The following is a 14137-nucleotide window of genomic DNA, read 5'->3' on the forward strand; positions in this document are numbered from 1 at the left end:
GGCATATCTGCAAATGATGTATGCCAGTTGATTTACACTAATGTTTCAGTGTCATAAAAATGCACATATGTTCATGCAATTAGAGTTGTATTTCATTATAGCTGCAGCTTCACAGAGGATTCAGTCATAAAGCTGTACTGCCATTATTTTGTTAGTGCCATACTTCAAATCCATGCTTCGAATGGAAATTACTCAGGTTGTCCTGTTGCACAATGAAATCAAACTGATAGCTCAGAAAAAATGTGAAGCAATAACTTCATTTTCATACATCACACATCACAACATCACACGGAGGGGGCAGTGAGGTTAAAAAAAACCCTTACGAAGAGATCTGATGTTGATGTTGAAACTTACTGTATTGCTTCAACATCAGACAGCCAACCAACCTTGTAGTGCTTTGCAGCTCAAAGTTATAATGAGATGTGTCACATTACTGTGTCGACTTTATCTCAGTCAGAGTCATATTCACTATACATATTAAACATTCACCCATTTTATTAGCTTCCCATCAGCTATGCCAGCACTGTTGTAAGTGCAAAGAAATAATCACTTAGATAGTGGTTAGATGATGGTATCTTTAACATGAACTTGTCACAATTTGTCTTTGTGAAATGTCAAAAAATCTTCAGTGTAGGTGTGTAGCCACAGCTTGACAGAAGTGGTTGCCCGGTTACCTGGAGAAATGAGAGCATGTGTCAAGCTAGACTTAGTTCCTAGGTAATATTGTTGCTATGCTTTTGCATAGCCTACAGTAGAATTTATTTTAAGGAAAGTGAAATGATAGAGTATTTTTATTCCTATCCATAGTTTGGTCAGGAAAAAAATGGTAATGTTGCATATGTGCAAAAGTTAAAAGAAGTACAAGCAATCTAGTGTCCAACAAACACCCCCAGGCAGGTCCAGGACACACTGAGTATGCTTCAGTTCTTTATTAGGATTCAGTTCATTACCAGAAAAACACAACTGTATGTGCAGACTTCCCCATTGCTGACCCCAGCCTTCTGCTCTCTCATTATCTCAAACACAAAGCTCGCCTGCTCTTTAACCAGACAGCACCTCTCGCCACAAGCTCTCTAAAACAAAGAGCAACAGTCTCCTTTTATTCAGCCAATGCTCATGTGCGTTTCCCCTCAGGTACGGTCAATAATCCCCAAGTGCACTCTAACTGCAGTTTCTCCCCCCTCCCACCGCGCTTTCTCTACTCCCACTCACATCATCCTCCATGACTCACATGCATGCAGTATTGTTGAGAATGCATCCGTTTTACGCACGTCTTCAAATATCAGTTCTTGCATATGCATCTTGGCCACATAAACATACAGCAACCTCTTCCAGTCCTGCCTTTAACACTTCTGTCAATGTTTCCATCTCTCTGGAGACAGCTTTGATCATAAGCGAAGCATTCAACAGTGTTCAGCGGCTGATTATTACAAGGTAATGGCATGGTTGAAGATTTACCAACATTCATTTGCCATGTGCCTGTTATTATCTGACAGACACATTTAGTAAAATGCATTTTTTCATACTTTTCAGTGATAGAAACTAACTAAATGTTTCCAGTGATATCACCAAAATTTCAGGTCTATGCTAAATTTTAAGATATAAGCCAACAGCCAAACAAAAGCTAAAACAAAAGAAAAATGATTAGGGCATCACACATTTTCATTTCCCACAGGCTAGTGGTCTAGCTAGTTATTTGATCCATGCATCATAGCTAATGATTTGCTCATAATTTAAAGAGAAGCAGGGCCACAGTGTTAAGAAGTCTGAGCAGAGATCAACAAATGTGCACATATTTTGTGTTGATAGTCGAGACTATTTTAAGTGGGTGGGGTTTACTGACAGTGCCATGCAATGGCCAAATTCATGTCACTATATCACACACACACACACACACACACACACACACACACACACACAAACATCAATACACACATTAGCACTGCAGGTAAAATTGAAAACTATTTATGAATCATAATAGTAAAAGGTAAAAGGCCCTGCTAAATGGCATACGAATAAAATATAAATTATTCTCTAAAATGCCTAATACATTTTTCACACTGAAATGATCAGAAAACAGAGTGAGGCATGCAGAAGTAGAGCCCTTGTCAGCTGGTGTTATAGTGGCCACCAGAGGCACAATGTACTTTCAACCTCACAATTTTGGTCAAAATAATTCACATCAGTGCCATAATTTCAAATTACACCATCCCCTACTCCCACCCTTGCCTGGTCAGTCTCAAAATAACTTCTTGTTCTGTCATGATGAAGATTTTGTGGAGAAAAATCTGGGCATCCCTAGAACAGTAACAGTAAGAGTCTGTGCCTTACATTTTAACAAGCTCCCCAAGTTTCCTGAATACATTCTGTGGCTGGAGAAGCACTTTATTCTCCGCTTAAGCCAAACCAAGTGAAATAATGACATTTATCACTAACATTATTCAAACAGGACCTTCCATTCAGTCTCAGCAAGCTGACATTCACTCTGATTCCCTGTTCATTTCAGCTGCCATTATGGTCACATAAATGTGTTTGGGCTTGCTAGTGAAGGCTAGACTCTGTCATGGTGAATGGAACATTACATTTGGTTAACAGGATGTGCAATGGAATCTTATCTCGTTATATTTCTGTGTCAGCTTTAAGGTTGATTTTCACTCCCGCCCTGTTCCTCAACAAATACTTTACTTTAAAGTAAAACCAAATTTGTCTTTTCTTATTCATTACTTGTAGCAAACTATAAATAAGGAAGATGGGAGATCTGGGTGTGGGAGAATGATACTAGGTTATGTATTAGGTGCTTATGAACAGGCACGTACCCCGTTGCTTGGTGGGCTTTTCTCTAAAAACTGATAACCACTAATCCTGAGTGCCGGTGATTTATTTTGAAATACCCTGTCTTCACTGTCTTCTTTTCTTGAGCATGACACATTGACAGTATCTCAGGCTGACAAGAAAATGTTTTCACTGATTTTCTATACAGCTGGAGGAGATCAATGATTGGCTCAAAATGAAAACACTCATTTTGACTCCTGGATTTGAATCACTCTTCAATCTATCTTCTGTGTAAATTACACATTGATTTAGTATTTAACAAACACGCACAGAGAATGGAGATGTATTGGATTTCAATGACTTCAAACACTCATAAGCCTCCATACAGTGAACAATATTAAAAGCAAGATACAGAAACATGGAACTCTGTGTACTGCTGTGCTATCTAGAGTGAACTGTGAAATAGTGATGGAGTGAAATGTTAGCCAAAATCTGACTCAAAGTATCATTTTGTATAAGACTTTTTTTTAAGATCCTATCAATTAAGGATCCTATCAATCAGGTATCAATAATCATTTAACATGAAAACCTTGATAATAAAATGTGTTCCTGCATTTATTTTCCGTAAAAGATCTGAAATCCCAGGGGGAAATTGTGGCACTGAGGCACTCACAGTGCTGCATTGAAATGAGTCAATTACAGTGTTGGCTACAAGGAGTGCAGGAACATAAATCAGTCATGAGAGCTTTTACATTACTGTAGACATAAGCCTTGATTTCACTGAATAGATTTCAAACATGACCTCTTCGCTCACAAGCACTTGAATGTTGCTAAATTGGGCACCCCATAAATACAGCTGGTCAAATTCTGCCAGACAGAGGCTGGCCGAAAAGAAAAAAAGATGCAAAAGATAATTATGACGTCAGTTATTTTCCACACAAGAACATTTTTTTCAAACATTTGTAAAAGACTTTAAAGCAGATTTTGTGTAAAAAAAAAAAAAGTCACACACAGAAAAGTGGAACATTTCCATCAATTGACTATCATCAGTGCAACGATGTAGAAAATGGGAAAACAAAATCCTAAACAACTAAGGAGATGTCAACAATGGTGTAGAACCGACCCAAGGGATGGTTAAATTACAAAGACCAGAACCTTTCTATGGCAAACCTCACCATAGTAGGTGGCATTCCAGGCAAAATACATGTAAAAGTTGAAATACAGAAACAGACAAAACAGATGAATGCATACTGTTGTATGCAAAGGAGAGGAAATAAGTCAGAAAATATGCAAATATATCGCTGATGCATGTATGCAAATGTATCCCAAGTACGCATTCAACATATGTTTTATTTGTCTATTATAGGTCTCTTAAATACAGAGTAGCTGCCCTAAGGGGGAAATTCGAAAATCAAATTCAGAAATAGAACCGGATAAAGCACTTCACCTTCATATTAAGGAGACCCTGTGGAAGACGTAGGAGGATTGTACAGCTGTCACCTCAGTATCCCCACTGCTAGAACCTCAGATGCTGAGCTGTGGACAACAGTAAAAATGCAGTACAGTAACAGCAGCAAACAGGGATCAGTTCTCAGCAGAACGTTGATGCTCTTGCAGCGGGGATTTAATTAGCTGCCTATTTCTCATCAGTAAGCAATTTCTGTTTGTTTATAATGAGGCACTTGTTTATTTATTTTCTTATGAATTATATAAAATATACATATACTGAGGACAAACACACATAAACACACACAATTATATGTATATTAATATTTACATATTTTAAACATCAGAATAAAGCTGAACCGCCTCATGAAAACCTATCATAAATACTACATGCATTGATTAGGCACTAACATTTTACATTTACTTTATACATTTACTTTACTGATACATTCACTTTATTACTGATACATTTTACATTTTACAGACTCCTCATGTATAGGAAACATTGTGTTGCATTTTGCATTAAATACCATCAAAATGGAGGATGCAGTGAAGGTGATGTTTGGAATGTCTTTGAGTGTAACCAATTCTATCCACAACGCATCAGTGATGCTCAATGTCTTTCATTCCTACTCTGTCTGAATAATGATCCATACCAAACTGTAATTTTTATGTATGCAGTTATAAATTTCTTTAACAATACATATTAACCATGTTTCCACTTGCATCATATTTTGTAGATAATTTGTCTGATTCTAAATGTTATTTGTATTTATGAATCATGTTGCCTTATTACTCTGTCAGCTGACTCCACAAATTCAGCATCACTTTTAGGAATACGTCCTCAAAGTTCTTCAAAGGTATCGGTGAAATTCCTAAGCGGGTGCCAAGGTAATTAATAAGCGATCATTTGCTTTTATAAATGCCAGGACATTAACTGATGTCCATTGTCATAGCCGTATCCACTGCACATATATGCGTGTATGTGTGCATGTTCAGACATCAAAATAAAGTGCTCCTCATGAAGCCACAGAGATCATCACTGCCTCCCAGTGGAATCAGTTAAGCAGTGAGGCTCTGCCTTGCAGCCTCAGAGGGGAGAGTATAGTGTCAATGACAACATCGAGCACCAAGACACCCTGTATACTGACACCAGGGGATCCCAGTCAATGGGGGCTGTGCATACTCAGCTCTTATTTATTAACATCAAAGGTAGTTTGTAGTTGCTCTGTGCTCACCTAGCTTTGTAAAATCACGTGTCCGTTTCATGTGGATGACAGATCAGTTTCCTTTACTATACATTTCAGCACTCTTTCTAGGCTCTGTTGGTCAACAGTCCTGGTTAAGTGTGGAGGCAAATCTGAGGTTATTCCTTTTGCTGTAGCTCTCTCTTACCTCTCACCAGATGCCCCTGAAAGATGCCGATCTTGAATGGTATTTAAACATTTATTCTTGATTTGCAGCAGATCTCTGATGGAATGAACTGCTATAATTTAAAGTCATTGTTTTTGTGTGTGAAGTTCAGTTTCTGTGCGGAGACAATATGAAGGCCTTTAAAATGTGCATTTGTTTTTTTAATGTATTGTATAATATATGAAGATAGTGACATAGGGATAAATCCCAAAGAATAAAGCAAGCAAACTCTAATTACCAGCTCTACAATGGAAAACAAGAAGTACTTCTGGTACTGGTGTTTTTCCAGGTGTTTTGTATGTATTTATGTATTATATATTACAAATATATTTATTAAATATTTAAATGCATTACTAAAATGTATATTATTCATCAACTGATGAACTAAATCTATTATAAATATATATCTTGTTTTACTAAAACATCATGAGGTGGGTGTAAAAAGAATGGAACAGAGGAAAGTGACTTTAAGAGAGAGTCTTTAATTGAACAAATTTTCTTCAGAAACCATAAATGAGATTTAATCTTGTTAGGCAAAACTGTTGATGAATGACAAAATAAAAGACATTTCACAGATCATACATTATTTTATTATATTTTCCTCTCCAGGCATTGGTCAGGAACCATATATCACTTGGAAAGGGGCTAAATATGAGCTCTTGAGTTTAAATTCAAAGCGTGTCGATTACAGTGACTCCTGCTGGTCACTTTAGCTGAACACATCAAATGTTTCTCAAAGACAGATCCCTTCTGTCTGAGCGCGAGCTTATACAGACACGTGGCTCCATAGTGGACCTCATTCAATGAAAACAAAGCAAAATCCGTCTCTGAATTGTTCCCCGATGTTAAAGGACAAAAAGGAGGAGAGAAACAGGACATTTCAGGCTTTACATCCCGCTCCTTGTCTTGTGATCCACAAAGCATCAGTCTCCACTGAAGATTCTCCACCCCCCTCTTCACGGTCGTGCTCATAAATATCTGTTTTCTCCCCACGCTGGAAGCTTTTCGCACGAGCGCTATCTAACAGGCATCAACCGTGCTGCTGCCCCTTTAAATCCTTACCCTTTATAATCCCTGGAGCAAGCATCAAGCTGTGAAAAAAAGAGAAAGAAAGAAAGAGAAAAGCACACATTCCCCCATACAAACAGACACATGCTCAATCTCATGCCAGCACCCTCAGCCTGACAGCCAGGGAGAACGCACTCCTGGATCTTACACTTGCGAGGACAGAGTGGGTAGGGGAACAGAGAACTTTCTGTAAGGATTTGCCTTGATCGCAGAACAAGACAATGTCCTCCCGCCGAGATTCACGCACCGCTCACTGGATTTAGTAGTTCCTCAAGATTATTTGCCCCACAGATTGTTCAGCGAGGCTGAGAAGCTGAGGATGCTATCACAATTCCTACGGATTCTATATGTCCTGCCTTTTTGCTTTTTTCAAGGCAATTTCATCAGGTAAGAGCAAACTAAATATTTTGCTCATTTGGTGGTCGGTGTTGTCATGGGGGATCACTTGCTCGACTTTTTGAAACAGTGTAATTGACTCATTTCAGGTAGTTGTACAGAGATTTCTATTGGTTTACTTTGACTTCTCAGGATAATATGCTGTATTGTGTCAGTGGCTCATTTGTCCAGTTACCATGGAAAAACAGAGCAAACAGAGAAATGGGGTTTTGTTCAATTCATTCAGTGTTCAACTGAATGAATGGCAGGGAAGTACGCTGACATTAAGCATTTAATAATTTGTGGTCACTGGAGACTGATATATGCTGGGATCATTCCAGTTCATTGTTTTCATATGGGTCATATATTTGAGAGGAATTAAAGAAGAAAACCTACAGCCATAGTTGAATTCATGAAATACCCTGTGAAAAGCATGGAATTCTTATCTATTCAGTGGCCAAGTTGTTTATGAATCTTGTGCTAATTTCTCCACAGAGAAGGAACATACAAATGTATTTATTTGTTTGTTTATTATTTCCCTTCAGAAATCTAATGAACTGTTAATAAACTGTACAGTGGTGCATGAAATGCAAAAGATATGGTGTGGTCTTTGATGCATGGATTTGATGATATGGCCTCAGAATGTAAACAGCAAAGCAGTAATAACAGGTTGGCCAAAAGCTGCATATGCCTTAGGTGTGTAGTGTAAGGAGCTAAATCAAATTCTTCTGTTCTTCTTTGTAAAAAATTCTCCAATGCAACTCTATTGTCTCAGCAGTATTCCATAGGTAAATATGTTGCTGTCTTATTGCATGCCAAACCAACAAAGCTAAACTAGAAGGTAGGATCACCCATCAAGGGAAAAGGAGGCAGAAAGTTGTGAAGGTAAAGCCTTAAACTACACGTCTTGCCTGAGCACTTCTTCCCCTCCCACACTTTCATTGCCATGCAGGAAAGTTTGAGAGGGGCCTGGCGCGGTGAGCGCTTTCCCTATTTCACGCCCCGTCAACCCCAGGTGTGAACTGCTCGGAAATTAAGATCTGCATAATCCTGGCTCCAGAGCCCCATGAACCCCAGGGCGGAATGGAAGCTTTGGCAGCGGGGCCCTCAGGAGAAATCAGGGCGCTTTCGATCCATGGCAGGGTCGGGCTGAGAAGAGACCCACCACATCCTAACTTCCCCAGAGGCAGTGGGCTTTGCATTAGCACACAGTGAAAGCATTTTTCTCCCTGGGCGATCCGTCCCTCATACTTGATTTGGGGGAATTGGAAGTGCCTCCAAAATGGCTCTCCGTAAATGGCATGCCCATCAGAAATGTGCATGGAGTACATGAACCCCAGGGGTTGTGGGGTAAGATAAGGAGTTGGTGCATGAGGAGAAAGATTTCCACCAGATACCCGCTTCAGTGGCAGCGTCGCCCCAATGCCATTGGACATGGTGCAACAGCTGAGGCAGAGCTGACAAGTGGCAGAGACACATGTCCATAAATCAGAGAGTTTACGGCAGAGCTCCGGGGCTTCTGATTAGCAGGGTTACTGTATCCAGTGCAGGAGCCCTGGCCCTAATCCGCTCAGACAGAATGAATATCAGAGCTGCTGTTGCCAGCCCCCAAACTGCTCCATTTCATCACATGCTCCAGCGAGAGAGGAGAAAGGACTAGAGCCAGGGAATTGAACGAAATGATTTCACAACACAGGGCAGAGCGTGACTCAACTTGTGAGACTGGCATCTCGATTAAGCCACTTTTATGGAATCGGGTCAACGGCTAAATAATTACTGTGAACGAGGATGCTGAGAAAATAAGATGACACCACATCACCGGAGAATGACAAAGTGGTCAGGACAACAGGTGGAAGTGGGTGTGACGGTAAAGGTCAACAGTCCACGGGGGGGGGGGGATCACTGCTGTTAATTTATAGTCAGATCTGAAAAAATACACACACCTATAAGATGGGTAACAGAGTGTTAAGTATTCATGAGTTCCTATGTTAATGGGGTAAAAAAAGAATCAGGCAGTGAGTCATTAAAGCTTCACAAACAAATCATGTGCTGTGGAAGCTCAAACCAGGTATCTTTCTGAGTGATGAAAAAAGCTAATCTCAAGACAAAAAAGGTGATAGATTTTCACACTAGGGTACTGAAGTCTTTAATGATCACTGATTTTTTCCTCCCTTATGTTAAAGGAAAACCCTGCAAATGGAATGGTTTGTCATTAATAGTGACTGTATCATTTGAATTTGGATTTCTGTTGTCATTATGGCAAGAAAACATCTGTGATTGAGGGTGTGAGTTCATTTCTGACAATGTGAAGAGAAAAGTTGGAGGAGTGTTAAGCATGTCTTGTTGCTTATCAATTACTGAGTGATTGAGGCTAAGAGAAACAGCAAATTCTGGGTTAATTTCTGCTCCAACTCCTCTAGCTCTGTATGCATCTCCTTCTGTTATTCAAAGCAAGGAGAGAGACAGAGGGACTGAGAGTTTGTACTCCATGACAGGATGGAGACTTGCTGATACAAGAGCACAGGCCAGAGGGTAGTAGTGGGGGTGGTGATTATAGTGTTCGGTGCTATGTGTTACACATAGACTGAAGGTGAATTCCAAATGACCTGGGAGTTTGTGACCTGGTTTCCGCTATAGGAAAAGTCATCTCAGGTCCCAGGGTGTCCATCCCCTCAGTACTTAATGAAGAGGAAGAATGCAAGATGCTGGGCCAGACAGTGTGCGAGTGTCAGCTGGCTCAGTGCACAAAAAATGTCACTTAATGTGTGACCTCTGAAACAGTTGAGGAGGTCTTTCCCATTCATTAAAGTGACGCCCCGCCAAAAAAATATAAATTCAGAAATGTTTTCTGACCTTCACACATTAATTTGTGGTAGGGCTTGAATGGTGTTGTGTTCTCATCGGTTTGGGAATGTTGTTAGCCTGGTCTAACACTATTGCTCAATCAACTTGAATGGATACACTTCTGTTGTCTTGTGCTGGAAGCTGCTCTGGATGCCAGCGCCTGCTATATAAATGTAATGTAATGTAATATAATGACCTCAAATATTACTAATATTGGAGGGATTTTTATGATGTGTGATATCTTGAAGTCTGATCCTTTCTAGTTTGACTGCCAAATTATGACTGTGAATTATTGTTTTCCGTACGGATTGATCTGGTCCCCATATTTATCCTTTTAGTAACACTGAACCCATATCAGTCACATACACATACCCATACAGACCACTCGTTCACTGCTACATTATTCCCCTATGAATCAGTCCATGTGATGATACTTCTTGAGCATTTTAACATTTTGACACATTGATCTGGAGTCTCTCCAATAGGATTTTAACACCAAAAGGAATCAATTTTAAATCCCATTTATTGTGATCATTTACCATACAGTCTATCACACAGTGCAACATATCTATGGTTAATGAGCTTGCTACAATAACTGGCTAACAACAGCTTCTTTGAGAAACAGTCCATGAAGAGCTGACAGTGGGGATAGCACTGGGTACCTCTACTCAGTCAAAGGAAAAAAAGAAAAGTTTAACCAGCACATTTAATATGTAAAAAAAAAAAATCCACAGTCAATATTCTGTCTCAAATGTTCTATCACCAAAAATAACAACAATCTTGATAAATTCATCTAAGAGCAGTCTAGCTAACAAAGGCCAAACTGACAGGCTGATAATTACATAAAAGTAAGCATGCATTACTGCTTAATCTAGTTTAAGATGCAAAATTGCTTTGCCTTTTAAGTTCAAAGAATAAATTGTATTACAAATTGCAATGGTTATTATATCACCATTCATTCCCATGCGCTACAGCACCATTTTAAAACAGCCAGTTGCAGAAATACTGTTAGACCCTTTGATTGCTTATTCTTATGACCAATTTCTTTAAGCAATTTTTCCTGCCATTATGAAGTCAACAAAAGACATGCTTTTGACATGCACTAAAATGCTGGTGAAATGCTGGAAATATCACAGTTTTTACAAATACTTTTATAATACTTCAACATGCGCTCAAAAATAGTACATGACCCTCCCCCTTCTGGAACTGACCACCCTCAATAAACATTGTGCAGTTCCCTACATATACAAGCTGTTGATGTATGGAAAGATAGCCCCTATCCAGTATTGACATAAAAGGGGGGGAGGGGTCTACTAAATAAGGCATGTGATATTCATCTGGGATTCAGGCTAACACACCCACCTAGAAACACCAGCATCACCACTGTTACATAGCATTTACATTTTGGGTAGATGAAACCTCCAGTACATGGAGTAGTGAAAGTAGTGAGGAGTGAAAGAAGACATGTAGCCACAGCAATGTAGTGTATAAAGAAAATCCAGAAATAGTTGATATAGAGGCACAAAAATCGAAACAAGTTACTATATGAGAAATAAATGCATGTGATAAAGTTTCAGTATTTTTTAATGAATCTTTATCTATTCAAGGACCCAGCTTTCAAAATCTTCTGTTAGAGGAAGGTGGGGTAAACAGCATAAACTGCATCTGTTGCTTTATGCATTAAGCATATCGCCTCTGGGTGTGTGTGACATGGGTTTGATGCAGCTTTATTTTTCCAAAATATCGCAAAGTTACAGATTCAGACAGTCCATTTCTTCATTTCTTGCATTTAGTATTCTGTTTCAGCACTGTTGGGGGAAAGGGAATGAGGTCGTTAGCCACAAGAAAGTAAAACAAGTGTATTCCATGAGACACATGACATTTGTTACTGTGTACGTAGCTCCTTTTTCAGTTCACATTGGTCTTCTTCACTTTCTTTTCTGAAATGCTTACCACATCACTGTCTCCTTGGAATTATTGGCATTGTGTTGTTGCTGTTGATGTTTTCAGGTGGGCAGCACAAATATCCAATTACTTTCCATGGGTCATTGCTTTGCACTCACTGTGTGCATACCGTTCAGCTGCATACAGGTATTACTCATCAGCTCATCTCAGTTAAATAGACTGCTGCAGTGCCAGACGCATCTGATCGAAACTGCTCCTAGTACGTGCAACAAAAACAAACAGAGCTTATTGTTATTTCTGTTGATTGTGTTCTCTGCTGTTGTAAAAGTCAGGAAAAGATCTGTGCAAACCAAAGTATGGCCCTTGCAACCACAGAACACATCTCTTGACTAGAGATCGAAAGCCACCAGTAGTGCTTTAGTCCTGATTCAAGGAGCTGACATCACACTCTGTAACAAACAAATGCATGGTACTCATGTAGCCGTTATGCTGGGACTAACTGACACCCATTCAGAAGGGAGGTTAAAAGTGTTAGCCCAGTAAATAAATCCTGTCATGTTGACAAGTTCACTTAGCCTGACCTTGCAAAAGCCAGCATGGCTCTGCACTCACAAATCCTTGTTCTCTCATATAGCCATCCTGTTTCACTGACAGCTCTGTATCAGTCTCAAGAGCATTGTCCACCACAAACCAGAATTAGTGTGAATAAGAGGCAAGCAGTGAAAATGAGTCTTGGATCAATTTACCCTTTTCAGAAATGTTTTGATCTGAGCTTTGGTGCAAAAACAAATTGTGACACTTCCACTCAAAAAGAAAAGAAAATGTTACTTTCTACCAAGAGATCATAAAATCTATCCTAAAAATCTATCCAGCACCAAATCTAGTTTTGGAGTGGAAGTCTTCATACTCAACATAACAATACACACGTGAACCCTGTTTCAGGTAGCCCTTTTTGTCTACAAGTACTCCAACTCTAAGCAAAAAAATCACATGCCTCCTGTTTCAAGTTGCCCTTTATGAGCACCCATCATGAAAGGAAACTGGGTAATATTTGAGGCCGAGTTTTAATCTGACCATACCGTTCTTCTTCGTCTGTCGACCTTGTAAAGTAGTAAGAGCTGTGTGCCCAGGTAATTTTATCATGTTCGGGTTGAACCTGAGCCTGCATCTAGTCCCAGTCATCCAGGCACAATACTTTCCAGGTCTGTGGCAGGGCTTCATTTTCTTTTCTCCACTGATGTAACATGTAAGACTGGCAAAAAAATAACAGTGAGCTATGTGATATTAAGACCCACAGCAAGGCACAGTGATAGGGATGAACCCGAGGTAAACTCATAATCTCCTCCTCCTTGTTCAATCGCCTGGCGAAGATCAGTATGAGGCATGCTCCCCCGGCCAGGCTGGGAAACGCAGGCCACTCCGATGCACGTTTCTTTAAATGGGGAGAAAGCAATTGCAAGTCTGACTGCATGGCTGCACTTCTTTTCTCTCCTGGAGTGCTCTTCTGCTCCACCCATAGAGAGACACAGGTTAATTCAGAGCAGGTAGCTCTGCATTTTATCTAACATGTTTCCCAGCAAAACAAGGTTTTTTCCTATTAAAGATGCTCAAGATGTTTCTACTGTTTTATGAGTAGGGATGAGGTAGGAGCGAAATGTACCATGTGAAACGTACCATGTCAGAGTGAAACGTACCATGACCGCATGTATACAGTAGCTGTATAAAAAATAAAAAATGATTGCAAACCTAGTAATTAGCTGCTTTGTTATAGAAGGCTCGGGGCTGTTTGGAATGTGATTATTGTGTTTATTTATATGCATGTGCATGAAACCATATTTTTGAGGACCCAATTTGTGTGTGTGTGTGTGTGTGTGTGTGTGTGTGCGCACGTGTGTGTGTGTGAATAAATGAAAGAATCACCATATTATTCAATCCTCCTGCATTCTGCTGCTATCCAATGAGAGGCTCCCCAGTAATGTCAAGAACCCCCTCCACACTGAAATATTGGTTGACCCGAGCAGCACTTGAACACTGGGCTCATTGATGTGAGTCATTATGTCCAATGCAATTAGTGCCACATACTGGACCACTTATGCAGCCCTACCCATTTCAATTCTGGTAGACTTGTGAGATCCTGGTTTAGAATTAGACCAAGAGTGGCAGAAGGGCCTCTCCTTGCTCTTCAGGTTATGGATTCCCTGCACAAAGGGGGTGGGGGGCTAATGGATCAGGCCTCCTCCTGCCAACCAGTTCCAAGGTTGCCGACATTAGGAACAGCAAGTGAAATGACAGAAGCACAGAAGTGGAGCTTGCA

At 39.9% G+C, this 14137-nt stretch overlaps 1 protein-coding gene across 1 annotated transcript in view; it reads left to right on the forward strand.

Annotated features, from left to right (window-relative positions):
- Positions 1 to 6750: 6750 nt before the first annotated feature.
- glra4b (glycine receptor, alpha 4b) overlaps positions 6751 to 14137 on the forward strand; it is a 40317-nt gene continuing 32930 nt past the window's right edge. The window contains exon 1 of the mRNA XM_036524243.1: positions 6751 to 7086. Coding sequence (XP_036380136.1) covers positions 7019 to 7086 — 68 coding nt within the window. The 5' untranslated portion in view covers positions 6751 to 7018. The remainder of the gene's footprint in view (positions 7087 to 14137) is intronic.

This window comes from Megalops cyprinoides, chromosome 3, assembly GCF_013368585.1.
Source record: "Megalops cyprinoides isolate fMegCyp1 chromosome 3, fMegCyp1.pri, whole genome shotgun sequence".
Lineage (NCBI taxonomy): Eukaryota > Metazoa > Chordata > Actinopteri > Elopiformes > Megalopidae > Megalops > Megalops cyprinoides.